The 27,691-nt window shown below is 44.2% G+C and overlaps 1 protein-coding gene across 1 annotated transcript in view; it reads right to left on the bottom strand.

Annotated features, from left to right (window-relative positions):
* Positions 1 to 27,691, bottom strand: part of RYR3 (ryanodine receptor 3) — a 461,863-nt gene that overhangs the window by 205,059 nt on the left and 229,113 nt on the right. The window contains exons 20-29 of the mRNA XM_018053769.1: positions 26,646 to 26,862; positions 21,125 to 21,229; positions 19,347 to 19,450; positions 17,798 to 17,881; positions 15,811 to 15,970; positions 14,332 to 14,479; positions 13,269 to 13,474; positions 12,516 to 12,690; positions 2,076 to 2,284; positions 310 to 485 (exon numbers count right to left, since the gene is read on the bottom strand). Coding sequence (XP_017909258.1) covers positions 310 to 485; positions 2,076 to 2,284; positions 12,516 to 12,690; positions 13,269 to 13,474; positions 14,332 to 14,479; positions 15,811 to 15,970; positions 17,798 to 17,881; positions 19,347 to 19,450; positions 21,125 to 21,229; positions 26,646 to 26,862 — 1,584 coding nt within the window. The remainder of the gene's footprint in view (positions 1 to 309; positions 486 to 2,075; positions 2,285 to 12,515; positions 12,691 to 13,268; positions 13,475 to 14,331; positions 14,480 to 15,810; positions 15,971 to 17,797; positions 17,882 to 19,346; positions 19,451 to 21,124; positions 21,230 to 26,645; positions 26,863 to 27,691) is intronic.

Raw genomic sequence — 27,691 nt, 5'->3', positions numbered from 1 at the left:
CAAAACATGGGAATTACAGGTTGCAAGGAGGCTAGGGACTGAGAGAGCTTGAGAAGGGCAGAAACGTGTCCACTGGATGTGACGTAATTAAGCTTGATTGGCCCCCTAATTATACACTGTGTGCATACACACACATGCATGGGCACACACACGTGTGAGCACACACCCTTATTTCTTTCCTGACTGAAAGCAGAGGGAACCCTACAGACCGGGCTCCAGCTGTGCCATGGTGCAGTGAGAAGCAGACAAAGTCAGTCTTGCACCAGAAATGCTGAGCACCTCTGAGAGCTGGAGCCACCCCCTCCTCACCTTTTCTGGAAAGCATCACTGTCCAGACAGGGGCTGTGACTGAAGGAGGAGTGGCACTCGACGGGCACGCTCAGGCGGCAGTAGATCATGGTGGCACTGCTGTTCTGGGTGCCGAATGTCTTGTGGGTCACCTTGAGGCATGGAGGGGTATCCATGGTGCCGTCGATCCTGACGACCTGGAAATGCCACCATCCTCACGTGACACAGCCGACTCCCGCCCACCCTCTCTCCCCTCCCTGACTACCTATGTAAGGCTTTCCGCAAACTGCAAAGGTTGTCATGAGTGGTAATCCAACCATTACACTTATCCTAACGAGGACCCTGCCCAATAAAATATCATAGCCCCAGCTCCGGCTGGGGAGATTAGGGACTTGAAAACAAGACTGCTGGGTTTTCTGCAAGGTCAGGGGCGCCAGGCAGCAGGGCTGTTGCAGTGTGCTTGTTGATGCTGACCTTTTAGGAAGGCGGCAAGTGGCTAAAGAAGAAACTTTCCATAGGTTTCCCATGTCAGTGGGCATGAGAATTTCTAAGGGAGAAGGCACCAGAAAGCCCAAGACTCCAGAAGTGACATTAGAGTTTCCTCAGAGGAGCCTGTCTCCCACCCGGTGGGCTTCCCGCCTTTACCACAGTTGCAGCCTGAGTCTCACAGAGGCTCCTGACAAAGGAGGAAATTCCCAGCTCCAGGGCGGGAGCAGTTCGAGGAGTGCAGTGGAGGAGGAAAGATCACAATTGGGTGTTTGAAGTGTATGTGCGGGGGTGGGACAGGGAGCAGAGGAAGTGAGCACGCTTACAATGATGACGTTATGATCTGAGCACTCCTCGCTGCATTCTAGAGCCAGTTCCCATCCTGCGGTCCATGAGCATGCTTACCTAGGTTTGTGGGGTCTGCATATTTCTCTAAGTGGAGGGTCTCTAGAGCCCACCGGCTTGTCAAAAGGGCTCATGACTTCCAAAAAGGTTATGAGCCAGCTTTCTAAAGTTAACTATCAGGTAGAAATCGGAGAAATTCAAGTCTCTACTATTTAAGGGTTTGGGGGAAAAGGGAGGATGAAGAGCTGATGCTTGCTGAATTCGGATTGGGCGGTGAGTGAAGGAGACTTACACTCTGATGGAAGCAAGCCCTTGAATCTAACGCTTCAGTGGAGTTGATCTGACATCCCATCGGCTCCCACCTCACCCTGACAGCATGAAAAAAATCGTGGTGTGTGTGGGCGACGCAGGGCAAGGAGATGTAGAACCAGAACCCAAATCAGGATCCTTACAATCGTTGGCTTCTCTGCCTCTCTGCTCCTCACACAAGGTACAAGCACCATAATCAACTACTGCGCCTCCACCTAAAAAGCTGGAGATGGTTCTGCGTGAATTAAACACAGCCTAAAAGACATTAAGTCCCGAGCAGAGGAGAACAATGTCCGGGACATATCATCTTAAGTGCAGGTACTGAACTATTTTAGAAAAATGACATTTAAGGACTCTAGATACTGTTTTGCTCTAATACTACTATAGCAACATCTGGAGAAAATGTAGTGGCCCACAGATTTGGGGATATGGACCTGCAAGGTGGTTGGTTACCCCTTGTAAAATGCCGCTCAGCTGCCGCAACTAAGGTGCCTGTAATGACAGCTCTGGAGTCCAGCAAGGAGGTGACTGGGGAGCAGGGCGTGGACTTGGGCCAGCACCAGCTATGACAGGAGCATCAGTGGGAGCTCAGTGCCTGGGTCCCCCTGCCCTGCCAGGGCCCCCCACGATGTGCACGTGTAGCATACCTCTATCTGCGGATGATCCTTGGGCACGTTGACAAATGTTGGGAGGCGTTTGCTGAACCACATGGCCACGTCGCGATTCATGTTGACAGCAAAAGGCTCAAAGCCCTCTTGGAGACCGCACATGGTATAAAACTTGAAGGTGCTGGCGTCCATCCCGAGATTCATGCGGCCGATCTGAGACAGCCCCAGAGAGCAGATGGGCACAAAGCCTGCAGAGTGGTGAGAGAGCCTGGTCAGCCTGCAGGACTGTCCCGGGAGGCTGGGAGGAAGCAGAACCCTTGCCTCCTTCACAGCTTTGAGTCCCAGTAGAAAAGATAGGACAGCATCCTTTTCTTTCTTCCTGGCCCATATACTCAACAACAGGAGGCTGTGTGGAGTTGATGGCTGCCCTTGGTATATGGGAAAGACAAGTGAGTCTGGTTCAAAATGATTGGCAGAAAAAATAATCATCCAGCCAAGATGTAAATAAATGTCATCTGGAAAAGTAAAACCAATAAGAGAAAAAGTGATATTCTTTGTGTCTTAGTTAAAATTGATATTACTTGTGTGCTAAGTCACTTCAGTCATGCCCGACTCTGTGACCTCACGGACTGTAGCCCACCAGTCTCCTCTGCCCATGGGATTCTCCAAGCAAGAATACTGGAGTGGGTTGCCATGCCCTCCTGCAGGGGATCTTCCCAACCCAGCGATTGAATCCGCGTCTCTTATGTCTCCTGCATTGGCAGGCAAGTTCTTTATCACTAGCACCAATTAGGCCCTGGGTAATTTTATGTTATTTATCTCTGGAGATACACTTTCTTTTAAATTGAGTTATAGTTGATTTACAATATTATATTAGTTTCAGGTATATAACATAGTGAATTAATATTTAACTAGATTGTATTCCATTTGAAGTTATTACAAAACAATGCCTATATTTCCCTGTGCTGTACAATATATTCTTGTTTATCTCTTTGATACATAGTGGTTTGTATTTCTTAATCTCATACCTCTATCTTGCTCCTTCTCTCTACCTTCTCCCCACTGTTTATCACTAGTTTGTTCTCTGTATCAGTGAGTCTCTTTCTGCTTTGTTATATATATTCAGTTGTTTTATTTTTTGATTTCACACATAAGCGATAACATACAGCACTTGCCTTTGTCAGATTTATTTCACGAAACATAATACTCTCTGGATCCACCCGTGGCGCTGCAAATAGCAGAATTTCATTCTTTTTTGTGGCTAACTAATATTCGTGTGTGTGTGTGTGCGTGCGGACATAGATATATACATACATATGTATATACGTATACAGACACATCATCTTTTAATCATTCATCTGTTTATAGGCACTTAGATTGCTTCCATGTCTTAAACCCTGGGTAATTTTAAATTTTGCCCCAAATAAAACAACGCAAGAAGCCGAAAGAATGACTTGATGTAAACTGCCAAATTTCTCTAGGTCCCAGCATCCCAAAGAATGACTTGATGTAAACTGCCAATTTTCTCTAGGTCCCAGCATCTTCTCCAGTGAAATGAGAGGTACAATGGCTCTTGTCATTTGAGAGTATGCTAAGAAGTTTTGGATGCTAGCACTATGACTGCTTGTTTACAAAATATATCTTACAAATCCCATCCTCCCAGTCTACAGTTACAGTCCCCGCCTAAGTAGGAAAGTGAGATTTTCAAGCAGGAGCTGTAGAAAACTGTTCACTCCTACAGTTACTGTCTCTCTAAGCTCTTTTCTGTGTCCTCATCATAATAAAGAAAGCATTGCCATGCAGAACAGACCCAAAGCAGAAGTTCATCGCTTAGTGTTCTTGTTTGTGGGCTATTTATGAATCATAATTGTGGACCAACAAATCAGCAGAGTTGGGAAAGCACTAATTATCCAAGACCTGGGAAGACATGAGGCAGGCAGCCGGAGGGCAGCTGAAGCTGCAGACTGCTCGGAAAAGCACGAAGGGCTCAGAGGCTGGAGGCTAAACTACGGCTTGGAGCCCCCCAAAAAGAAAACCGTGTCACTCCTAAGGAAGGAGTGTTTATGTGAGGGACATTTAAAGGTCAATTTTGGGAGAATTTATGTTCAACAGTAAGTCACTCATAGAGATCAAGGCCAAAGTTCACTCTTCCTAAAGCCAGTGTGTATATACTGTTACCTAAATCACAAAGTTTCTATGTAAATAAGTCATATAAGTGAAAGATAAATCCCTCCCAAGCTGAGTTGGTTGTTTTCAGAAACTATGAACTTATTTAAGATACTATGTGATACTTTTAATACTATTTCTAAGTAAGAGAGCTACAGTGAAATCCTAGCAATGAAGGTGATGTCTGTACCAAGAGCCTCCACCCAGGACCACTGGTGGTGGCCCCATCCCTTGGGAAGGTGGAAAGTCTGGTCGATCAGATTCATGGACCTTCCTGAGTATTGCTTTGCTTCTGAGACTATGCTTCATAGCCTTTGAGACTATAATAGATGAAACTACCCCCTTCTATAGACAGAGATTTTTATAAGTAAAGAAGCTTTGAAGATGTGACTCTAGCATGGAATAAGGACTACTTGTTGGCACAATTTTGGGGTGCCTACTGGGACAGAGGGCTCTGCTTTATGCTATGAGATGTGAAGGAAGGAGATTGTCACGGGCTTAGAGAAATGAGGATGACAAGTGGGATGTGGAAGAGTGAATGGTGTGTGGTAAGACACCCCCACTTGCAAGACAGTACTTTTTTTTTCCAACCTGGACAAGTACCACTAGAGTAGCTTTATCTGGAAGACCTGATTTTGAAGCATTCCATCCCTGATGTGAGCAGAGACATGACATCTTAAAAAGGTCTCTTGGAGAAAAAGGAACTCTCTGACACTGTTGGTGGGGAACGTAAGTTGGTGCAGCTATTATGGAGAACAGTATGGAGGTTTCTCAAAAAACTAAAAGTAGAGTTCCATATGATTCAGCAATCCCAATCCCAGGCATATATGTGGACAAAATTATAATTTAGAAAGATTTTTGTGCTCCTATACTCAAAGCAGCACTATTTGCAATAGCCAAGACTTGGAAGCAACCTAAATGTCCATTGACAAATGAATGGATAAAGAATATACAGTACATATATACAGTGGAATACTACTCAGCCATAAAAAGACAAAATACTGCCATTTGCAGCAACATGGATGGACCTAGAGATTATCGTACTGAGTGAAGTAAGTCAGAGAAAGGCAAATACCATAGGATATCACTTATACATGGAATCTAAAATATGACATAAATGAACTTATCTACGAAACAGAAACAGATTCATAGATAGATATACAGAACAAATTTGAGGCTGCCAAGGGGGAGGTGGGGTGAGGAGGGATGTTTAGAAGTTTGGGGTTAGCAAATGAAAACTATTATACACAGAATAGATAGACAACAAGGTCCTACTGTATAGCACAGGGAACTATATTTGATGTCCTATTATGAATGATAATGGAAAAGAATTTAAAAATACACACATATATATACATACACATATAGTATATATATATATGTGTGTGTGTGTAGATATAAAACTGAACCACTTTGCTGGGCAAAAGAAATTAACACAATATTGTAAATCAAGCATACTTCAATAAAATCAGTAAAAAAAAAAAGAGAGCCACTCTTTCCCTTTCTTCTCCAATAACGTGAATGATAGGATAAGTAAGCAGCAGATTCAAAACATGAGGACTTCTGAATAACTTCAGGTCACATCAGTGACTTCCTAATTACAGACACCCTGACAATGTAAGATGCATGCAGAAAGGGAAAAAAGGTCATATTTGCACAAAGCACTTTTTCTAAGGAACTTGGGCTCCTCATTGTTCCTAAGACATCACCAGAGGGGACAGTACTTTGCTGTCCCTCTGAGTCACAGACCAGCTGCCAGTCAGTGGGCAGGAGAAGCGGGGAAGGTTACAGGGGGTGAATGCCCCAGATTTAAACAGCAGTCATGTCCTGGGGCAGAGGGTTGCCCTCATTACAGAGCAGAGCACTGGCCCTCTGGGGCAGAAGCCATCGCTACAGGGGCGAGCTGAACACTGCCTGAAAACAGGCTCCCCAGCAGCAGCAAAAGTCAGGTAAGTCAAAGCAACCGGAGGGAGTGTCAAGGACCTCCTGGGAGCTAAGTGGGCTCAGCGGGGCAACTCTGTACAGTGGCAGACGAGAACCTAAATCCCAGGCTTGCATCAAAGAAGCGAAACCCCAGAAAGGACTGAGAGCAAAGCGACATCCTCAAAGGCACCAGCACTTTCTCCCGGGGAGGAGTACTTTAAAACTGGATCAGCTCCCTCCACCTGGTAGAGAGGCTCCAGCTAAGGATCACTCCTTCTCCGCAACTTCCTTACTTGAGGCACTGCAACTTCATGCAACTCAGTAACTCTGCTTGATAGACAGATGAGGGAGGGACAATGATGATAAACCACACCAGCTAATATTTATCAAGTACCTTCTAGGTGTCAGGCCCTGGGCTTAGCACTTTATGGATATATTATTGTGACTGCCTTACAGTGAGGAAACTGAGGCCTAACAAGTTGAGTAACTTGCTCAAAGGACTGTCTCCTGGAGCGTATGCAGGGCCAGCATGTGAACAAGACTGCCAGAGTAGTCCAGAGTGAGCAGTGGGGACTGAGGCCCAGATGCCTGCTTTCTAACTCATTTCCAGTGACTGGCTTTGTGATGAACTCTTCCTTCAGTTTTTGGATGATTTTCCTAAATGTCCTATAGTTGACTAGTTTGCCTCTAGGTCAGGCAGCGGGAAACCTTCGACCACAAAGCACTCCAGGCCCCCAGGAGAAGGGCTGCCTGTCACAAGTGGCCACATGGCTCCCTGGAGTTGGTTTGATCTTACCTGGATGGACAGATCCACTTGGTAAGGCCACATGGCATCACCGTGAACAATGTCACCTACACACAAGGATCCACACTTTGTACACAACTCAACTATAACCCCCAGCTCAAATGAGACAGGAGATGTAACAAGAGGGAAAAATAAAGGTGAAAAACAATACTCCATCCCGACATGCAGACTAGTAGATGCAATTAGGCTGACGTCACTGAAGAGGTCTGAGGAGGAAACTTGCAAACGGCATTATTTGGAACCTAGATGTACACAGCATCCCTGTTTGAGCAAAGGAATGTCAAGAACATATTCATTTAAATGCTGCAGAGGACCCCAGGTTCTGATAAACTTTGTGTCACAAGGCCTCATAGGGTTGTGTGATTAGGAAGAGGGACGCCCAGGAGGTCATCTTCTTATAATTCAGGAGCTTGGAAAGAAACCAGTTGTCTAGACCACACCAACCATGGATCCTTTTTAGAATCCACGTCAAACTGAAGAAATTTACTGAGAGCCAATCACTCCCCAGTAGTGGAAAAACAGATCATTGGGAGAAGTGGTGAGACGGCAGCCCAGACCATTCCTGGGGTGTTTCCTCAGAGTCTCCATCTAGCAGTTCATGTTTTATCCACTAATTTTAATTTTCTAAGCCTCACAAAGATGGAGTTCAGGGACAGCATTGAGATTGTCACAAGCTCTGTAGAAAACACGGAACAAGAGGCCGCGTTCCCCTGCCACAGCCACTTCCTGAAGCATAGCACCCACTTGGGGAGAGAATGACAGGGGGGCTCTAGGTGCCAGCGTGTTTGTGCACAGACGACAGTGACTCTGCCTGCAAGAAAGTTTCATCTGCTGCCTGTGGAAGGGCTGCTGGTAGAGCCAGAGCTGGGGGATCTGTTAAGCCCTGACATGCTGCTAGAGGAAGAGCTTGGGAGGCTGTCCCTGCAGACACTGAAGCTATAGTGAAGCAGGGTGTGCCCAGGCAGTGTCTGGCAGCAGCAGCAAGGGAGACCAGCTCTAAATTAAACTCTTTCAGACATCATGTTCTGAGGTCCAGAATGATGTTCAGAATTTTATCTTCCTTTCCTTTAAATGGGATCAAAGAGAAGACTAACAGCAAAGGTTTCTCTGTGAGAGCTTCTGAGCTTCCAGATGCCTTTCAGTGACAACATTGAGAGCTGTGAGGGTGCAGGCCAGGGAACGCAGTAGAGAACAATGATTAGGAAAACGAAGCCGACAAGAGCATGTCATCTACGATGCAGACGAGGATGGGGATGACAGCTTATAAATCACCCACAGAAAAAAAATCAGCCACGAATTGTAGTGCCTGCTCCCATTCCCTCCCCCAAAGGACTAAAAATACTTACCCCAGCAGGGTAAACGGCCTGAATCAAGGCTGGGATGTTGGCGACCAGAACACACACAAAAACAGGGGGTTTTGCTTTCTGAGGGGCTGTAATGCACACAATGTTTTATATTCAACAGATGGTTTTCCTAACAGCTCAAGGCAAGAATTGCTGCCTCTTTCCGCTTTATGCAGAGATGCTGTATGGTTAAAGAGCGGCACTACTATGGTTATTCTAAGCCTCTGGGTTATTGTCTTCAAAGAATTGCATGCAGACTCCCTTTCAATTGCCCTTCCTCTGACTCCTGAGCCATCACAGAACTGAAAAGGCCTCCCAATTATCCTGTCTCCGTGTTATTAAAGTGCAGTGTGATGCTACAGTACAATGTGTTAACATAATACAGTACAATTCTATTATAAAACAGAGTCCTAATAATAGACTTTGTTATTCTGAAGGTCAAATCATGTCTCTCTATACAAAGGGTCGATGAGGCATCTCTTTCATTACAGCACAGACGATCTCTAAAAGCAGAGTTCTCCTAAAGCATCCCCTTTCTTTATAGTATTCTTCTGCTCAAACCCTAGGACAGCCCCCCATGTCATAGAGAGTGGAGTCAAAGAAGAGTGGGCCCAGATTAGACAATACATTTTCCTGAATAAAAAGACCAAGTCTTGGTATTCAAGGCTATAATCTGTAACTTCTCATTCTTTCCAGTTTTGTCTTCTATAAATTCCATACACAATCATGCAAATGCTATCATCACTCTTTTCTGCGGTTTCCTGATTCCTCTCTATTACTCTACTTACACCCCCCTCCCCTGAGAAGAAGACCCTTCTTAGAGGTAAAAAGCTCATCAGTAGTTGCTGAGACAGTTCACAGTCTTCATTTAACTTTCAGTTCCAATTCCAGTCTTCTAGAATTTTCATCCTATATTGGTCAACTGCCATTTCTGACCTATCGCTTTGTATTGGTAGTTACCTTTCTGTATTTTCATTTTATTTATTTTTTGAACTAGAAAAGTAACTCCTTAATTTTGCTACTATTTACAGTTGTGTATACTTTAGACCACTGCTTCTCATACTTCAAAGTACATGGGAATTGTCGGAGTATCTTGTCTGAATGCACTTTCTGAATCAGTAGGACTAGTGTGGGCTCTGAGACCCTGCATTTATAACAAGCAGATCACACTTTTAATTATCAAGGCTTTAGACCTCATGGAGTTCTTAGAACTCTGAACACTGACAAGATCTTTTTCTCTTCCTTATGTTGAGCCAAAGTCTTATAGACAAGTAAGCTCCCCGAGTCCACAGGGTCACAGGACTTTGGACTCTGCCTACTCCAGGAAGCTCCTTTCCTTGGCGATGAGCCTAAATTACCTAGTTCTTTGTTCTTCTTCAGCCTCACTGAAGATAGCCTCAGACATGTAGATGATACCAGTCTAATGGCAAAAATTGAAGAGGAACTAAAGAGCCTCTTAATGACGGCAAAAGAAGAGAGTGAGAAAAACTGGCTCAACATTAAAAAAATTAAAATCATGGCATCTGGTCCCATCACTTCATGGCAAATAGAAGAGGAAAAAGTGGAAGCAGTGAAAGATTTTATTTTCTTGGACTCCAAAATCACTGCAAACGGTGACTGCAACCATGAAATTAAAAGACACTTGCTTCTTGAAAGGAAGCTATGACAAACCTAGACAGCATATTAAAAAGCAGAGACATCACTTTGATGACTCCAAAAAGATCCAAACAGTCAAAGCTATGGTTTTTCCAGTAGTCACGTATGGATGTGTGAGTTGGACCATAAAGAAGAGTGAGTGCTGAAGAACTGATGTTTTCAAATTGTAGTGCTGGAGAAGACTCTTGAGAGTCCCTTGCAAGGAGATCAAAGCAGTCGATCCTAAAAGAAATCAACTCTGGCTATTCACTGGAAGGTCTGATGCTGAAGCTGGAGCTCCAATACTTTGGCCACCTGATGTAAAGAGATGACTCAGTGGAAAAGACCCTGATGCTGGGGAAGATTGAGGCAGGAGAGGGGACGACAGAGGATGAGATGGTTGGATGTATCACCGATTCAATGGACGTGAGTTTGAGCAAACTCTGGGAGATAGTGGAAGAGAGAGGAGTCTGGCGTGCTGCAGTCCGTGAGGTCCCAAAGAGTCAGACACGACTTAGTGACTCAACAACAACAACATGAAGAGAGCACTGCCTGTGCTGGTACTTGGTGAATATCTGTTTCCAAAGAGCAGTGACAGAGGATGGCTCGTCCCCAAGGCCCTCCTTTCATCAACATGTTTCCTCCCTCTTTGCCTCGGAACCAGTACACGGGCCATTCTTTCTGTAGCAACTTCTTTCCCAGTTGTTTCCAAAAATATATTCTTTAAAACTCGGATTTTAAACCTTTTTAGAAGGCATGAAAACATGACCCCATATTGCTTCAGTCATCCTGTCTTTCTAAGAAAATACACTGACTTGCAGCTTTTCTATTATCCCAAATATATGGCTCTTAGAAAAATCTTTAAAGCTCTTTTAAGGTCCAGCTGAGATGCATATTGAAGATAATAGGTGTCTGTACAAAGTATGAAAATGATTTATAAAGCTAAAACACATTGTAAAGAATACTTTATATGTATTAAAAATATGCATGCATGCTAAGTTGCTTCCTTTGTGTCCGACTCTTTGCAACCCTATGGTCCATAGCCAGCCAGGTTCTTCTGTCCATGGAGTCCTCCAGGCAAGAATATTGGAGTGGGTTGCCACGCCCTACTCCAGGGGATCTTCCCAACCCAGGAACTGAACCTGTGTCTCTTATGTCTCCCGCACTCACAAGTGGGTTCTTTACCACTAGCATCACCTGGGAAGCCCCAATTATATGCTCATTTATTTCTGCTATTCTTGCCTCTGCAATTTTCTCTGTTTTAACATTTGATGCAGGGAGAGGAAACTGTCTCTTTTTATAAAGTGCCAGAAATTTAGAGCTACCCGGAATCCTAATCATTTACAGACGGGGAAAGGAGGCACAAAGAGGTTAAATAAAGTCAACCCGAGATGTCACAGGAGGGGAAGGACAGAGGCAGGAAGGGAACCCAGGTCTTTTGCCCTAGAGCAGCCTATTCCCCCTCAGCCTCCTTGCCCCCTCGCCTCCCCCTCCTTTGTACTGCAGGAGCAGAGAGTGGCACAGCACCAGGACCAGAGGTGTGATCACAGCGGGTATTAAGTCACTGCCATAGACTATTACATTTGAGGAGGATGTTGGCATTTATATGGTCTATCATCCTGTTTCCTGGTACAGATGAAGGCGGCAAAGCCCAGAGAAGTCAAACCAAGCCTTTCTGAGAGCCCACAGCTTGTTAGGAGCAAGCCAGCTGACTCACAGTCCAGTGTCCCTACTCCTGGTGCCAGCAGCCTTGTGTACATAAGGGAGTTCTGTAGACAAGAAATAAGAAGCACCTATTGCCCCTTTGTGTAGCTGGAAGCACCAACCTGACTGTAGTCTATTCCCGGCCATTAACAAGTGCAACTGTGCTTGGGTTTCACAGCATGTTTGAGTTTCAGATTAAATTCTATTTCATTCAAGGAACAGCTAAGTCAACTTCCATGTTTCAGTGATTCTCATCAAAACATTAAGTTCAATTATACCAACATTCACAATGACAATTCAAATCAGAATAAGAGGGTGATTCTAATTCATTGACTTTTCTCTCCTGCCAGGGACATCAGTGCACATGCAATCAGCACGTCCTTCGTGATCCTGAGAAACCTGGGGAACATCACCATGCCAAGGCACAAGGCAGGGGATTAGAGGGGAGTGCCTTGGTCATTCTATGCCTGTATCTGGCTCAGATGGTACAGAGTTTCTGCAATGCAGGAAACCGGGGTTCAATCCCTGGGTCAGGAATATCCCCTGGAAAAGGAAACGGCAACCCACTCCAATATTCTTGCCTGGAAAACCCCATGGACAGAGGAGCCTGGTGGGCTACAGTCCATGGGGTTTCAAAGAGTTGGACACAACTGAGCAACTAACACTTTCCTTGGTCAATTTCTCTGGAAGTTCAGACTTACATTTATGCTGCATATATCAACTATCTCTATTATTTGTCTTGATTCTTCAAAAATGATAGTATAAGAGCTGTCTTCACCGCAGGGCTTTAGATCTGCAAAGGTCAGTGTGCCATGAGTGAGGAGGCAGAAGATCTCACCCCGCTCCCTGGAGCTCCCTTCACCTTGTGGACATGGAAAGGGGTGGGGAGGTTGGTGGATTTACCATTGTCAATCTCGTAGTCAGCAAAGGCAAGTTCAGAGCCTTTGTTGGTGATCAGCAGCTCCCCATTCAGCGTGAAGATCATTGAAGCATCATCCAGGTTAATCATACATCCAACCACATCTCCTGGCTGCCAGGTCCGTCCGAAATACCCACTCCCTTGATGCCACCGCTGGCCCTATAAGACAAGAGCCCAGGGATTAGAGAAATGGAGGTCCTAGAGGCCCCTGTGCTGCTGGAGAAGTGACCCATGAGTAATTTCTCCTAATGGGCAGTGGTGCCTGGTTTTCACATGATACTTCCCTTTCTACCAAGGACAGTGCTCAGGGAAAAGTGGTCTATCTACAGATGTGGGAAACCAAGGTATACCAGGCTCATCAGTAAAGGTGGCCCAAGTCTCCCAATACATAGTCAGCTATGTAAATAAGCTGGACTCCCCCTAAGACAGAGTGGTAAGATTGCCCCACATGCTTGGCTGCACAGGGTTCTGTAAGCTTCCCAGCAGAGGGCGCTGTGGGTTCAGGGGCAAGGCAGATATGGAGGTGATTACAGAAAGAGCTAGGGTGTACAAGCCCTCCCCTCTGCCCTACAGCAAAGGGACAAACACTAGGTGGCGCACTGCGGTCTAAATCAGTCCACGTGGTGGCTCCTCCCTTTCGAAGCCAGAGCTCCAGATACTCAGCACTGCTCACTTCTGCAGAAATGTTTGCAGCAGAGAAACCTGGACTGAGGAGTGTGAACACCAGCCAGACTCACCCTGCTGCCTTCAAACACGAAGGCTTGGTCATCCACCCCCAGCTCAATGTCTGGTCGGCAGCCTGGCCGGGCCCAGCCAACACGCATGTCGCCTCCGGTCACCACCTCGAACTCGAAATACCACTTTCCCGATCTCACGGCATAAGAGCGCTCTACCCGGAAAAAGCGGATCTTGTCTATGCTGACTTTCTCCACAGCTGGGTCAGCTATCAAGAAGGAAAGGGAGGAGAGGTTGCCAGAGCGGGAGAGAGAACACAGGCTTTCAATATTTAGGGAGGACTCCTCGAAGGATGTTCAACAACAAAGGCAAATGGCAGATCTCCTGCTAGTCAATATAACATAAAGTTCATGAAAGAATCATCGCTGTCATCATGTCATAAAAACACAAACTACCATTCACTGTGTGAGTGTTCCGCAGTAGAAACTAAATCTCAGTGTTTTCCTCCCAATAATCCTATGAAATCAGCATTACTGTCTTCATTTTACCAATGAAGAAACAGGCTCAAAGAGGTTCACTTGTTCAAGGTCATACAGCCAATAAACCGAGGAGAGCCAAGATCTGAACTGAGGTCTGTCTTGCTCCAAATCCATCCCCTTAACCACTTTTTACTGCCCCACGTGCCTATGGTATCCCCTGGGGTATGAGGTGGCAGTGACATATTAAATACTCGTAAGGTGGTGATTTTAATCAGTGATAGAATTCAGCTGAGAGATGACATTACCTGCCCCAACGTGAGATGATATTCATGTTTGGAAAATAAGAGAAATAATGGTTAACTTGGTTTTGGGACCAACTATTCTGAAAAGCTCAGCTATGCTGGAGGATAACTTATTCCCTGTGGGGCTGGGTCATAGATGTGCTCATTACAGAAATATCTGGTCAATGGAACACAGCTCTATGATCAACATGGTTCCCTACTTCCTAAAATTCACCATTGTTTTTAATGTTCTTTAGCACCAACAGTATTTCTAACAGTGCGAGTTAGACCTATTGAACATCAGTATTCCTCCAGAAGACGTGTTTCGCAAACTGGAGCCAGAATGAACCATCTGCACTCATTACCTAGCTCTTGGTCTGATGGCTCAATGTTATAGCCATAACCAACAAACGTCCGGACAGCTTCACGAAGGCTGTCCCTGTTTGACTTCTTGGTACGCTCATCCAGCAGTGAATATGGCACCAAACGTGGATTTCTTTTGTTCTTTAAATCCTACGTGAAGCCAGAGAAAAGAGGATCTGAGAAAATGCATTTCATCTTTACAAAGAGCTCGTCCCACTCACACATTCCCAGCAACAGTCCTGGTTTCCCCATGTGACTCTGCCAGCTCTTCTCCCAGTGCCTTGCCATTTACCAATGAACATATTTGCCACTTCAGGATCAAATGAGTACAAATGGAAAATTGGCACTAACACTCAAAGCCAGCAGTAAAACCCACATTTTAATAATGCCAGCCTGTGAATAAAATGAAGTGTCATGAAATTAGTTAGACGCCTCCATTCCCAAGGCGAGGCAGATGGGGATTTGCGTAACTATTCCCCTATGAAAGATCAGGCACGATTTAAACTGTTATGGCCTCCTCACAACAGATCCTTCATAGAGAGGCATCTCTGCTCACAGAGAAACATCTGAAATAGTGGCAGAGCCACGGCGGGGCTGTTGCACCGTAATAGCGCATAGGTGTATGAGCCCTCCTTCAGTCCTCACTGGGGACTAAGAAGACAAAGACAACAGCAGTGATAAGTCATCATAATCTGACATGCTGTTTTGAATTCCCCACTCCCTTCCCCGCTATGGTTTCCTAGTTGTCATCTTCTTGGTTCCAGACATGTGTAGGCTGAGAGGCTCAGGAATGAATGAGCGCGTGTGCACACAGCCATCTGTGAACTTCCCTGATCCTGAGCCTTACTGAGATGAGGGGGTTATTTCAGAATGAGAGGTGCACCAGGTGGGTTAGGGCTGAATCATGGTTCTAAACTCCACCTAACTTCTTGCTGGGTTCTCATGCTGCCTTTGGATGAGCCAAGAACTCTGCCTGGGAATTCTGGCCCTGTGGACTGAAGTAAGGGGACACAGGCTTGTTGTTGGGCTGGTCTGCCCCTCTCTTGGGCTAGTTTCCCCTTCAGTGGTACATACTTGGGACCACTCCCAAAATACTACTGAGCTGTGATGCTGATTCGTGTGAGCCTTACATTGGCCTTGGAGAGTGCGTGAAAGCTCAGCTTTCCATGGGACAAGCAGCAAGACAGGGAGTCAGAGAAGATGCAGCCAGAGGCCATATACACAAGGCAACCTGATCACAAGTGTACTGGACTAACAAATGACACGTAAGCCTATGCACTGCTGGAGTTAATGTCAACATGCCCATTGTGAATTCCATTCAGCCCCATGATTCTATTAATAACGAATGTGCTGAGGGATGAGCAACAGACTGCAAAGGCAATCTCCATCTTCCAATCTAACACCCACCAAAGCAAAATGCCTTTTTGATAGATGATCACATCTCCTGGCTTCTCCATCAGGCCTGACTCAGCACCTCTCACCTGTTGAATGCCATAGGTCCATCCTTGTTTTATTCTGTCTTTTGCCCAGACATTGTGTGCATTTTCTGCAAGCTTATCCACTAAAATTTCTTGAGGAGGTAACAGCTTCACATCAGACAAATCCAAAGGGGCTGGCTTATAGCCATTGGACATCATGTAGCTACAAGTAAATGCAAAATATATATTTTGAACAGAACTGTAAATCTCCCCCATTTCGGATTTTTGACCAATAGCACAGGTCAGAATACTAGAAAGATAAGGCTACAGTCACAGGTTCTATGTGTTTTCCAGATGGCTCAGTGGCAAAGAATCTGCCTGCAATGCAGGAGACAAGGGTTCAGTCCCTGGGTCAGGAAGATCCCCTGGAGGAGGAAATGGCAACCCACTCCAGTATTCTTACCTGGAGAATCCTGGGGACAGAGGAACTTGGCGGGCTACAGTCCATGGTGCCACAAAGAGTTGGACATGACTGAGCAACTGAGCATGCAAGCACGGGTTCCCCCCTTGGCAGAATGGATAGCTCAGTTTGATTTCAAGTCTTTAGATGCAGCCCTGAATTCATCATCTATTTTTTGCCAATGTGTGTTACAGATCAGAGGTGAATAGTGGAGAAAATGGATGGTCTGTGCAAACCCATCCTTATTTCTCAGTGTGCAAACCACAGGCACACTCAGTATAATTCAGCATCACCCAAAGCTCCTTTGCCTCACTTCACAAACACATAGGTTATGACACACGGGGCAAGGACGTGACCTTGAGCCAAATGATTTCTTATAAAGCATCAGAATATGATTGCTCAGTTTTAGAAAACTAAACCTTCACTTTGAGAATTAAAAAAAGAAATCATAGCATCAGAGAGTGTGAAATGACCATCATGGTTTGCTGTCCAGTCCAGGAATCACAGCCACAGTTGTCTGTAATTTGCTAGATAATGTGAGGATGGGAAAAACTCAGCAGGAGCCCAGGGAGATGCGTCATGTGAACGGAGAGAAGCAGGGTCCATGTGGAGTGACTCACAGGAGAGCAACTGACCATCGTCATGTGAGAATGTGAGTTCAGAGGCACTCACGACCCCAAGCCACTGACCGCTCAGCTCAGGGCCAGAACCTGAACATGACGACTTACAGACTGGTGCTACTCTACCCAAGAACCTCAGAGCAGTAGGAGATGCGAGGTCTACCGTAGCATGATGCTGTCCCTCATCCACCTTCCAGGGATGCCTGACCTTGGGCAAGGTCACCATGTGTTGATCACTGAGCCCAGCCACCCCTCTAGCTGCTGCCTCTCACACATGTGGCTCTTGGCCCCAGGAGCTGCCTCTGAGAGTGGAGCTTGGCAGCCTGGGGTTTCACAGGGAGGAAGGGGAAGATAAGCATTCAATTAGAGCTGGCATTGCCTTGGCTCTTAAGTCATGACAACACCTGGGTGTGAATGTGTGTACCCCCAAGGCTGGCACATGTGTGAGTGAGCAAGTGAGCCAGGGGATGTGCCAGCAAGCCCATATCTGAGAGTGTGAGAACACATGACGAGTGGATGTACGGATGAGAGGGAGAGAAGGACACATGCAGATTTAGGGGCTAAATTAAATCTTGGCAGAGAGGCCCATTTCTACAAGATTTGCAAGCCTGGCCCAATGCCAGAGGAGTGAATCTTTGCTGTGGCTACCGACCATATTCAAGTTCTCGTGCCAACTGCTATTCTTATAGACTATGACAGCTTATCCTTCTGAGTGCCACATCTTCTGGCTCAAAACTCACAACAGTAGATAGTAGTGTGGGTTCAGGCAGGAGGAGTAAAAAGAGAGGAAGCCTGGAAACTCTGTCCTTCAGCTGGTTTGAGTGCAGTCTAGGCACCTGGAGGAACTGCCTGACCTGGTGCTGGAAGTATCTGGGGCGGTTCCCTGCCTCTGTGCGTGGACCTCCTGTCCTCCCAGTTTAAACATGAAGACTGAAGCATTAAAGTTGCCAACCATTAAAAGATCACCTACTTTTTGGGCAATTTGACCTTCTTGAGATCGTCCTCAGCAGCTGGGTTAACATGAGCAATGTGGCACCCCAGGGCCAGGAGAGTTCTGTGATGTAGTGGACAGAGAAAACAAAGGTCAGCAGCAAGGTAGAGGACAGTGAGAGCCCCCACCTCCATCAGAAGTGATAAAAACAGACTATATTCACTCATTTAGACCAGAGGTTGCCAAATGTTTTCTTACAGGTGAGATAGGAAATGTTGTAGGCTTTGTGGTCCTTGGGTCTCTGTTACAGTTACTCACCTCTGCCACTGCAGAGGGGAAACACTCAGACAAAATGCAAGACAATATGAAGAGCCTGCCTTTGTTACAATACACATTTTTTTAATAACCAAAACAGGTGGCTGGTTAGATAAGTTTGTGGATCTTAGTTTGCCAACTCCTGAATGCATAGCATAAGAATGCAACAAAAAGTTTGTTCATTCTGGGAGACCTTTTCTAGTTTATGAATCTGCATTAGGATTGTATCCTGATTCTCTGATTCCAGAGGACAGATGGGACCCTAATAGCAAACTCAGAAGTCAGCAAGCATTTCTTGGGTGCTCCCTGCACACAGTGCCTTGGGCTGTGCTGGACACCATGAGGTACCAAAGCCCCATCCTTGAGGAGGGTCGCTGTGATGGAAGACATTTCACATGGGTTCCTGTGAGACAAGGCATCACTATGCCAGCAAACCTGAAGTTAAAAAGTTCTGTACTGACAAGGAGCAAACAGAGAAATACTAGGCAGAGAGCACAGGCAACAAGTACAAAGGGATTCAAGAAGGGAGACATAAACTTGGGCTAAAAAATTAATGACGATCTGAATCAATGTTGAAACTGCCGGTGGGATCATAGAGAAGCTAAAAGTTATTTCTAAGTTGAATGTTAGTTAATTAAACTATGCTTTCCCATTGATTTTTAGAAATGATGTATCCTTGTTTTTTAATGTTCAGCATCTCATTTAACCATTACAACAATTATGAAGAGATAAGAACTATTACTATCCTTACTTTCTAGATGAGAGAACAGAGACTTAGGTTAAGTTGTCCAGTTTCAATATGACCTAGAATCTACTATATATCTTCTTTTCTTAATGATACATGAACTAAAAGCGGCAATTCCCCTGGAGAAGGAAAAGGCGGCCCACTCCAGTATTCTTGCCTGGGAAATCCCACGGACAGAGGAGCGTGGTGGGCTATGGTCCATTGGATCCCAGAGTTGGACATGACTTAGCAACTAAACAACGAAAGAGACAATCAGTCTTTTGCAAGTTTCTCTTCCTTTTTTCTGCCTACATTTCCCTTGTCCCCGGCAAATAGCAAATGGTCTCTAAAGAACTATATATGCTAAATAACAACAGTGGATGTATTATTCACTATGCTAAACCCTTTTGTGGCATGACTAATCCCCATTCCTGCTAATTTGTCAGACTGCATCATGTTTCCGAGGCAAGAGACAACAGGTTTGTGGTTTAGTTATAAGGCATTAAATCATCTACTCACTGTTCAATCCAAATTCAATTAAGCACTCACTTTAGGGTTTCAGTTGACATTTGTAGGTTATAATTCTTCTCAGTTTCGGGCAGCTTTGAAAACTCGACAAGGCAGGGGTGCTGTCTTTTATTGTCATCCCGCATCTAGGTGACAACATAAGAAAGAATATGATTTTAAGTTTTCACAACCAGCACTGCCTGGGGACACAGAAAAGGACACACTCTGAAACGGCCCAGGCGAGTCGCATCAGGCAGAGCAACGACAGCTATTTGCTGACAGCCAAATAGACGGTCTTCTCTCTAGTGAGTGACACGTGCAGTCCCCGGGCTGCTGGCGGCTTGTGTTCTGGGCACTGCTTCCAGCCAAGCGTTTGCCTTCAGAACATACTTTCCCAGAGAAGCAATTTTATTCCTGGTCCTGCCTGTCCCAAATTCATAGAACCCTGGTGCCACTGCAGGGTAGCATTCTGCAGAACATAAAGGACCACAGACTCTGGACCAGCACTGTCTGATGGAGACTCAGAATCAGCCACCAATGGGAACTGCGTTCGCAGTTTCAAATTTCCTAGTAACCACATGAGAAAACCAAAACAACAACAACAGAAATCCCCCCCAAACCAAACCAAAACAAACAAAAAAACCCAAACCAAACCAAACAAAAAAACCCCAAAAAGCAAAAGCTAAAACCAGGTGAAATGAATTTTAATAATGTATTTTACTTAACCCAAACCCTCAAAACGTTACCATTTTAACAAATAATTAAGAAATTATTTCTGAGCCATTTTATATTGGCTTTTCATAGAAAGTCTTAAAAAGCCACCATGTACTTTCTGTTTACAGCACATATCAATTCAGGCTAGTCACATTTTAAGTGCTTAGTAGCCACATGTGGCCCACAGCTACTGAACAGTGCAGATCCAGGCAGTAACTCACTCATTCATTTGTTCGTTTATTTCACAAACACGTGCTGAATGTCTGCTAGGTGGTGGGCTGTGGGCTAGACCTTAGGAGTCAATGGTGAGCTGGGACAGGACAGTCTTATGGGCAGTAATACAATCATCAAAGAAGTAAGTGTTTAATTGCAACCGTGATTCATTCTCAAAGGAGAAATCTGTAACATTACAAGAGTATATAGCAGAGAGGGGGTCACATATAAAGAGAATATTTATGAGCTGTATCAATATGTAAGTGCTGGGGTGCAGGGACCCTTTCAGTAACTAAGCTGGATGGTACATAATTTGAGAGTGTCAGGGTCATAGGAAGCTTTAGAATCATGGATCCTTCTGCCTTTGGATATGACCTTACACAAATCACAGAAGAAAGTCCATTTACATCCTCTTTGAACAAGGTTCTCTAGTGAAAGAGATTTCTTAACCTCCTCTGAGTGTCCATGAATCTTAGTGATACATCTGAAAACCACAATAAACAAATTCTGATTCACAACAGCCTCTTTTCACCAGCCATGCAGAGAGGACAGCTTTTTCTGAAGAGAAATAAGATGTGAGGGCACTTAAGGGGGAGATGAGGGATGACCGCACTTGATATTCCCTGAAGAAAACACCCAGCATTTGGGAGTAAGGAGGAGACGGACCCCTGGGTCGGCCTGTGCAGAGCCGGTCTCCCTGGCACACCTGACCACAGTTCAACAAACTTCTGAGCAAGGCTGCTGGACACAGTGAGAGCTGGATGGGACTCAGTAAGAAGTAGGTTTGGGCTCGTGAGGTTTTTGTTTTTTATCATTTGAGTCTTTGAAGAACTCTTCCAGGTAAAAGGCAACCCTCCCTGCCTCCACTCTAGCCAGGCCACTCAAACACATACCTTGCCAAAAGTCCAGCCAAGCTCTATTTTATTCATTCCCCAAAGCTCATGAATGTTTTCAGCCAGCCTGTCTCGGATTTTCTCTAGATGAGGTGGTAAAACAACCTAAAAGGAAACAAAAAATGAGAAGTCAGAACTATGAGAATCAATTTTATTAAGATCTTATCATTAAATCTAGGCAGATCAGATACCCCAGTTGAATTCACTACATGTCCTAAAGGAAATTAACCCTGAATATTCATTGCAGGGACTGATGCTGAAGCTGAAGTTCCAACACTTTGGCCACTTGATGTAAAGAGCCAACTGACTGTCAAAGACCTGGGAAAGATTGAGGGCAAGAGAAGAAGGTGGTGACAGAGGATGAGATGATTGGATGGTATTCCCGACTCAGTGGCCATGAGTTCGAGCAGAGACTGGGAGATGGTGAAGGTCAGGGAAGCCTGGTGTGCTGCAGTTCATGGGGTCACACAGTTGGATACGACTTAGCAACTGAACAACAACGTGTCAGTCAAGAGGGGCTGTTTTCATAGGTTCCTTCCTCTCTCGGCTTCCTCTGGACCATCTCTCCCTTTCCATCTCCCCTATGCTCTCTTCTTTTTTTTTTTTTTAGTTTTTTATTTTTTAAATTTTAAAATCTTTAATTCTTACATGCGTTTCCAAACATGAACCCCCCTCCCACCTCCCTCCCCACAACATCTCTGTGGGTCATCCCCATGCTCTCTTCTTGAGCGAGCTCCTCCATCTGCAGCTGGTCACGCCTGGCCATCCAGCCTCCATCCATGGTCTGTCCTGCAGTTCAGACACACTATTCCAACTGCCTGCAGGATTTTCCCACCAAAGTGAACTCAGTATGTTGCTCAAAGCAGAATTCATTATTTTCCCTTTAAATTTGTTTCTTAGTTTTAGCTTCTCTCTTTTGTTGAATGAATGTGTCCACTATTGCCTTAAACCTGAAAGTCATCTTAGTGTCTTTTGTCTTGGCGTTATACTCCCACTTTCACTGCCCACCCCCAACCACACCTAATCAGTCACAAAATCCAACATGCTTATTTCCTAAACATCTTTCTGAAGGTTCCCCTCCTTCACATCACTCAACCTTGTTATCTTCTACCGGGACCATTACAAGACCATTCACAGTTGGTCTCGCCAACTCCCACCAATGTGACCAGATGAGCTGCCAATAATACAACTGCATCAAAACACTCTCCTCTTGAGCATCCCCAAGTGCCCCTCGACTAAGACACAAGGATTGACCAAGAATACAGCACCATTCTCCAGTCCTCTCATCACAGTCCTCCCAAACACATCCTTTCCAAACCTCCCAAAATTCTCCCCAAAGGCCACACTGTCTCACAGTTCTGTGCCCTGATATATGCAACCGTTATTCTTATTAGTACTCCCCATAATACACATAATATGTGTACTCTCCCTGCCCCATGCCACATGACAAATGACAAAGACTCTCTCCTTGGCCCAATCTCTAGATGGGTGCTTCTGAGCTATTTTTTTCTAGGCTCAATCCTTGGGCCTTGTCTTCAGGATTCCAGTTTTAGCAAGAATCTTGCTAATTCAGTTTACTGACAACCCACACCCTTGATATCTGATCACCCACCATGTCTGATCAAATTTATTCACCCCCAATCCTCCCCCAGGTGATATCAGATCACTCAGACCTGCCTTCAGTGAGAATTGTTAGGTCAGTTTATTAAGAATCCATCCCAACCCCAATGTTCCACTTACTACTTTTGCATCACTGACATGCCCACCCCCACCCCACCCCCACCCCCACCCCGTTCCTTGGCTGTAAATATCCACTTGTCTGTGTTGTATTCATAACTGACCCCAGCTCTATAATAGAGTTCCCTTTCCTCTATTGCAAGAGTTTCTATGTAAGATCTGTTTTTATCTCTTTAACTGATGCCCAGCTCTGGTTTTAATACAAGTTCAGTTCAGTTTAGTTGCTCAGTTGTGTCTGACTCTTTGCAATCCCATGGACTGCAGCACGTCAGGCTTCCCTGTCCATCACCAGCTCCCAGAGTTTACCCAAACACATGTCCATTGAGTCGGTGATGCCATCCAACTATCTCATCCTCTGTCATCCCCTTTTCCTCCTGCCTTCAATCTTTCCCAGCATCAGGGTCTTTTCAAATGAGTCAGCTCTTCACATCAGGTACCAAAGGATTGGAGTTTCAGCTTTAGCATCAGTCCTTCCAATGAATATTCAGGATTGACCTCCTTTAGGATGGATTGGTTGGATCTTCTTGCAGTCCAAGGGACTCTCAAGAGTCTTCTCCAACACCACAGTTCAAAAGCATCAATTCTTTGGCACTCAGCTTTCTTAATAGACCAACTCTCACATCCATACATCACCACTGGAAAAACCATAGCCTTGACTAGATGGACCTTGGTTGGCAAAGTAATGTCTCTGCTTTTTAATATGCTGTCTAGGTTGGTCATAACTTTTCTTCCAAGGATCAAGTGTCTTTTAATTTCATGGCTTCAGTCACCATCTGCAGTGATTTTGGAGTCCCAAAAATGAAGTCTGACACTGTTTTCCCATCTATTTCCCATGAAGTGTTGGGACCAGATGCCATGATATTAGTTTTTTGAATGTTGAGTTTTAACCCAACTTTTCCACTCTCCTCTTTCACTTTCATCACAAGGCTCTTTAGTTCTTCTTCACTTTCTGCCATAAAGGTGATGTCATCTGCGTATGTGAGGTTATTGATATTTCTCCTGGCAATCTTGATTCCAGCTTGTTCTTCATCTAGCCCAGCATTCTTCATGATGTACTCTGCATGTAAGTTAAATAAGCAGGGTGACAATATACAGCCTTGACGCACTCCTTTTCCTATTTGGAACCAGTCTGTTGTTCCATGTCCAGTTCTAACTGTTGCTTCCTGACCTGCATACAGATTTCTCAAGAGGCAGGTCAGGTGGTCTGGTATTCCCATCTCTTTCAGAATTTTCCGCAGTTTGTTGTGATCCACAAGTCAAAGGCTTTGGCATAGTTAATAGAGCAGAAATAGATGTTTTTCTGGAACTCTCTTGCTTTTTCGATGATCCAGCAGATGTTGGCAATTTGATCTCTGGTTCCTCTGCCTTTTTAAAATCTAGCTTGAACATCTGGAAGTTCATGGTTCTTGTGTTGTTGAAGCCTGGCTTGGGGAATTTTGAGCATTACTTTACTAGCCTGTGAGATGAGTGTAATTGTGTGGTAGTTTGAGCATTCTTTGGCATTGCAATGAAAACTGACCTTTTTCAGTCCTGGGGCCAATGCTGAGTTTTCCACATTTGTTGGCATATTGAGTGCAGCACTTTCACAGCATCAACTTTTAAGATTTGAAATAGCTCAACTGGAATTTCATCACTTCCACTAGCTTTGTTCATAGTGATGCTTCATAAGGCCCACTTGACTTTGCATTCCAGGATGTCTGGCTCTAGGTGAGTGATTATACCATTCTGATTATCTGGGTCATGAAGATCTTTTTTGTATAGTTCTTCTGTGTATTCTTGCCACCTCTTCTTAATATCTTCTGCTTCTGTTAGGTCCATACCATTTCTGTCCTTTATTGTGCCCATCTTTGCATGAAATATTCCCTTGGTATCTCTAGTTTTCTTGAAGAGATCTCTAGTCTTTCCCGTTCTATTGTTTTCCTCTATTTCTTTGCACTGATCAATGAGGTTCTTATCTTTCCTTGCTATTCTCTGGAACTCTGCATTCAAATGAGTATATATTTCCTTTTCACCTTTGCCTTTCACTTCTCTTCTTTTCACAGCTATTTGTAAGGTTAATAGAGTTTTGCCAAGAGAACTCACTGGTCATAGCAAACACCCTCTTCCAACAACACAAGAGAAGACTACACATGGACATCACCAGATGGTCAATACTGAAATCAGAGTGATTATATTCTTTGCAACCAGAAATGAAGAAACTCTATACAGTCATCAAAAACAAGACCAGAAGCTGACTGTGGCTCAGATCACGAATGCCTTAGTGGCAAATTCAGACTAAAACTGAAGAAAGTAGGGAAAACCACTAGACCATTCAGGTATGACCTAAATCTAATCCCTTATGATTATACACTGGAAGTGAGAAATAGATTCAAGGGATTAGATCTGATAGACAGACTGCCTGAAGAACTATGGGTGGAGGTTCGTGATACTCTACAGGAGGGAGCGATCAAGACCATCCCTGGGAAAAAGAAATGCAAAAAGGCAAAATAGTCGTCTGAGGAGGCCTTACAAACAGCTGTGAAAAGAAGAGAAGTTAAAGGTTTTAATACAAACTCCCCCAATATTTATCCTTCTGTTGTCAGCTCAGTGTCAGTGTCTTCCCCCGGACCTTCAGGGAAAGTTTCTCTATGTTTTCCCAGCACTTTGCTCCTCTCTCCACAGAGGTCACAAACTGCGGACTCAAGTTCTCTTTTCTCCCCCTTATTTTCTCTAATTGACTACTACTACAGTAACAACAATAAACAATTACTGTTTTCATTTATTAGTTGGTAGGTCATAAGAAGTGCGCGAGTTCATATAAAAATTCAGATTTCTAATATCTCCTGACCAGTTGGAAGACTCGAACTTTGGCCTGACACTTTTACTTGGCTATTTAAGCTAGGGCTAAGAAATCGCCACCTGCTTTAGAGGGCCTGCACCCTTGACCTGCTTCCTTTCTGTGTCACCTCCCTGGCTCTAGTATAATGGTTATTAGTGTTTCCATTATTTACAAAAATCCCAATTATGTTTGAGGAGGGGAGCTCACGGAGAATTTTTTTTTTCTTTTTAGAAAAAGTATACCAAGTCAGTGATATACAAGGAGACGACAGAGAAAAGTAGCAATAAAATATTTAAGCTATGTATAAAAGGCACTATTTGATTTTTGACTAAAGACAGTCTTTTAAAAACATGTCAATGTATGGCAAAACCAATACAGTATTGTAAAGTAAAATAAAGTAAAAATAAAAATTAAAAAAATAAATACATCTAAAAAAATAAAAATAAAAAAAATAAAAACTGACTTATTATTGAAAAGCCAAAGTTAAGTGGCATGATATTTTGATAAGGAGCAAAATTGGGGAAACTATTAGCAAACAAATGACTACTGTATTTGGGTTTTACTGGTTCAATAAGATAATCTGTTTAAATTAAGTGCTCCTTAGTCAATCACAGCCTGAAAGTCAGACTTAAAATAAAATGACACATGTGCCTTTTTTTTTTTTTTTGCTTATTTCTTCAACTTGGTTGCGAATTCCCAGAGAATCTTGACACACTTCTGCTTGTGTCTCACAGAGCCTGGTACAATGCCTGGTGTGTAGCAAGTGCTCAACTTGTTCATGGATTGCAAAATCCTTAGACTTCAATTGTCGCATATGGTGGAAATGTATAGAATAATGGCTGTTCATATATCACAACAATGCTACAAAAGGTATGGTAAGAATGGTTCAATGGTAAAGAAGCAAGGAGGATTTAACCCTATTACATTATCTCCATGGGATGCCTGCTGTTGGCAGCTTGAACCTACCTGACTGGTATCTATGGGGCATGGGATGAAAGAGGCTTGGGAGAGGAACTGGGTGGTACCCAACAGATCTCGAATTCCTTCAGCATCACGTTTATACTCTTTGACAGGCTCCAATCTCATCTTTTCCTTTGGAAGTAAGGCTTCATAGCAAGGGGCATAGCCAGAGGGAGGCAGGAACTTAAATTCTCCATGACGTCCACCCAGCAGGAAACGTACTCTGTGTTATTTGGAGAGACCAGGAGGAGAGAGGTTAAAAAAATAATACACCAGCCCAAATGAGTGAAAGTTAAAGATCAGCTCCCCCCATCCAAATTATTTTTTTGGGAAGTGAACGATGTCAGATTAATCCAAATTATTTTTTTGGGAAGTGAATGATGTCAGATTCATCCCAGTAAACACCCTAAAGTACACATCATAGTAAACACCCTAAATTGGAGATAGAGCCAAGTATCAGTTCAGACTGCCCACAATTCTCAATTGACCACGTCAGCTAAGTTCTTAAAAATGAAGATACAGTAAAACTGCTAGATATTTTCTTTTTCTTAATTGGAGTATAACTGCTTTACAGGGGTGTGTTAGTTTCTGCTGCACAATGAAGTGAATCAGCTATATGTATACGTATATCCCCTTTCTCTGGGGCCTCCCTCCCACCCCTCTAGGTCATCAAAGAGCGCTGAAAACAACCAAAAAATGGGCAGAAGATCTAAATGGACAGTTCTCCAAAGAAGACATGTAGATGGCCAAGAGGCACAAGAAAAGATGCTCATCATCGCCAGTTATTGGAGAAATACAAATCAAAACTACAATGAGGTATCACCTCACACTCATCAAAATAGCCATCATCAAAAAAGTCTACAAACAATAAATGCTGGAGAGGGTGTGGAGAAAAGGGAACCCTCCCACACTGTTGGTGGGAATGTAAATTGATACAGCCACTATGGAGAACAGTATGGAGGCACTTAAAAAAGTAAAAATAGAAGTATCATATGACCCAGAAATCCCACTCCTGGGCATATATACCTTGAGAAAACCATAATTCAAAAAGA

Source organism: Capra hircus, chromosome 10 (genome assembly GCF_001704415.2).
Source record: "Capra hircus breed San Clemente chromosome 10, ASM170441v1, whole genome shotgun sequence".
Lineage (NCBI taxonomy): Eukaryota > Metazoa > Chordata > Mammalia > Artiodactyla > Bovidae > Capra > Capra hircus.
This window is presented reverse-complemented; position numbering and strand designations above follow the sequence as displayed.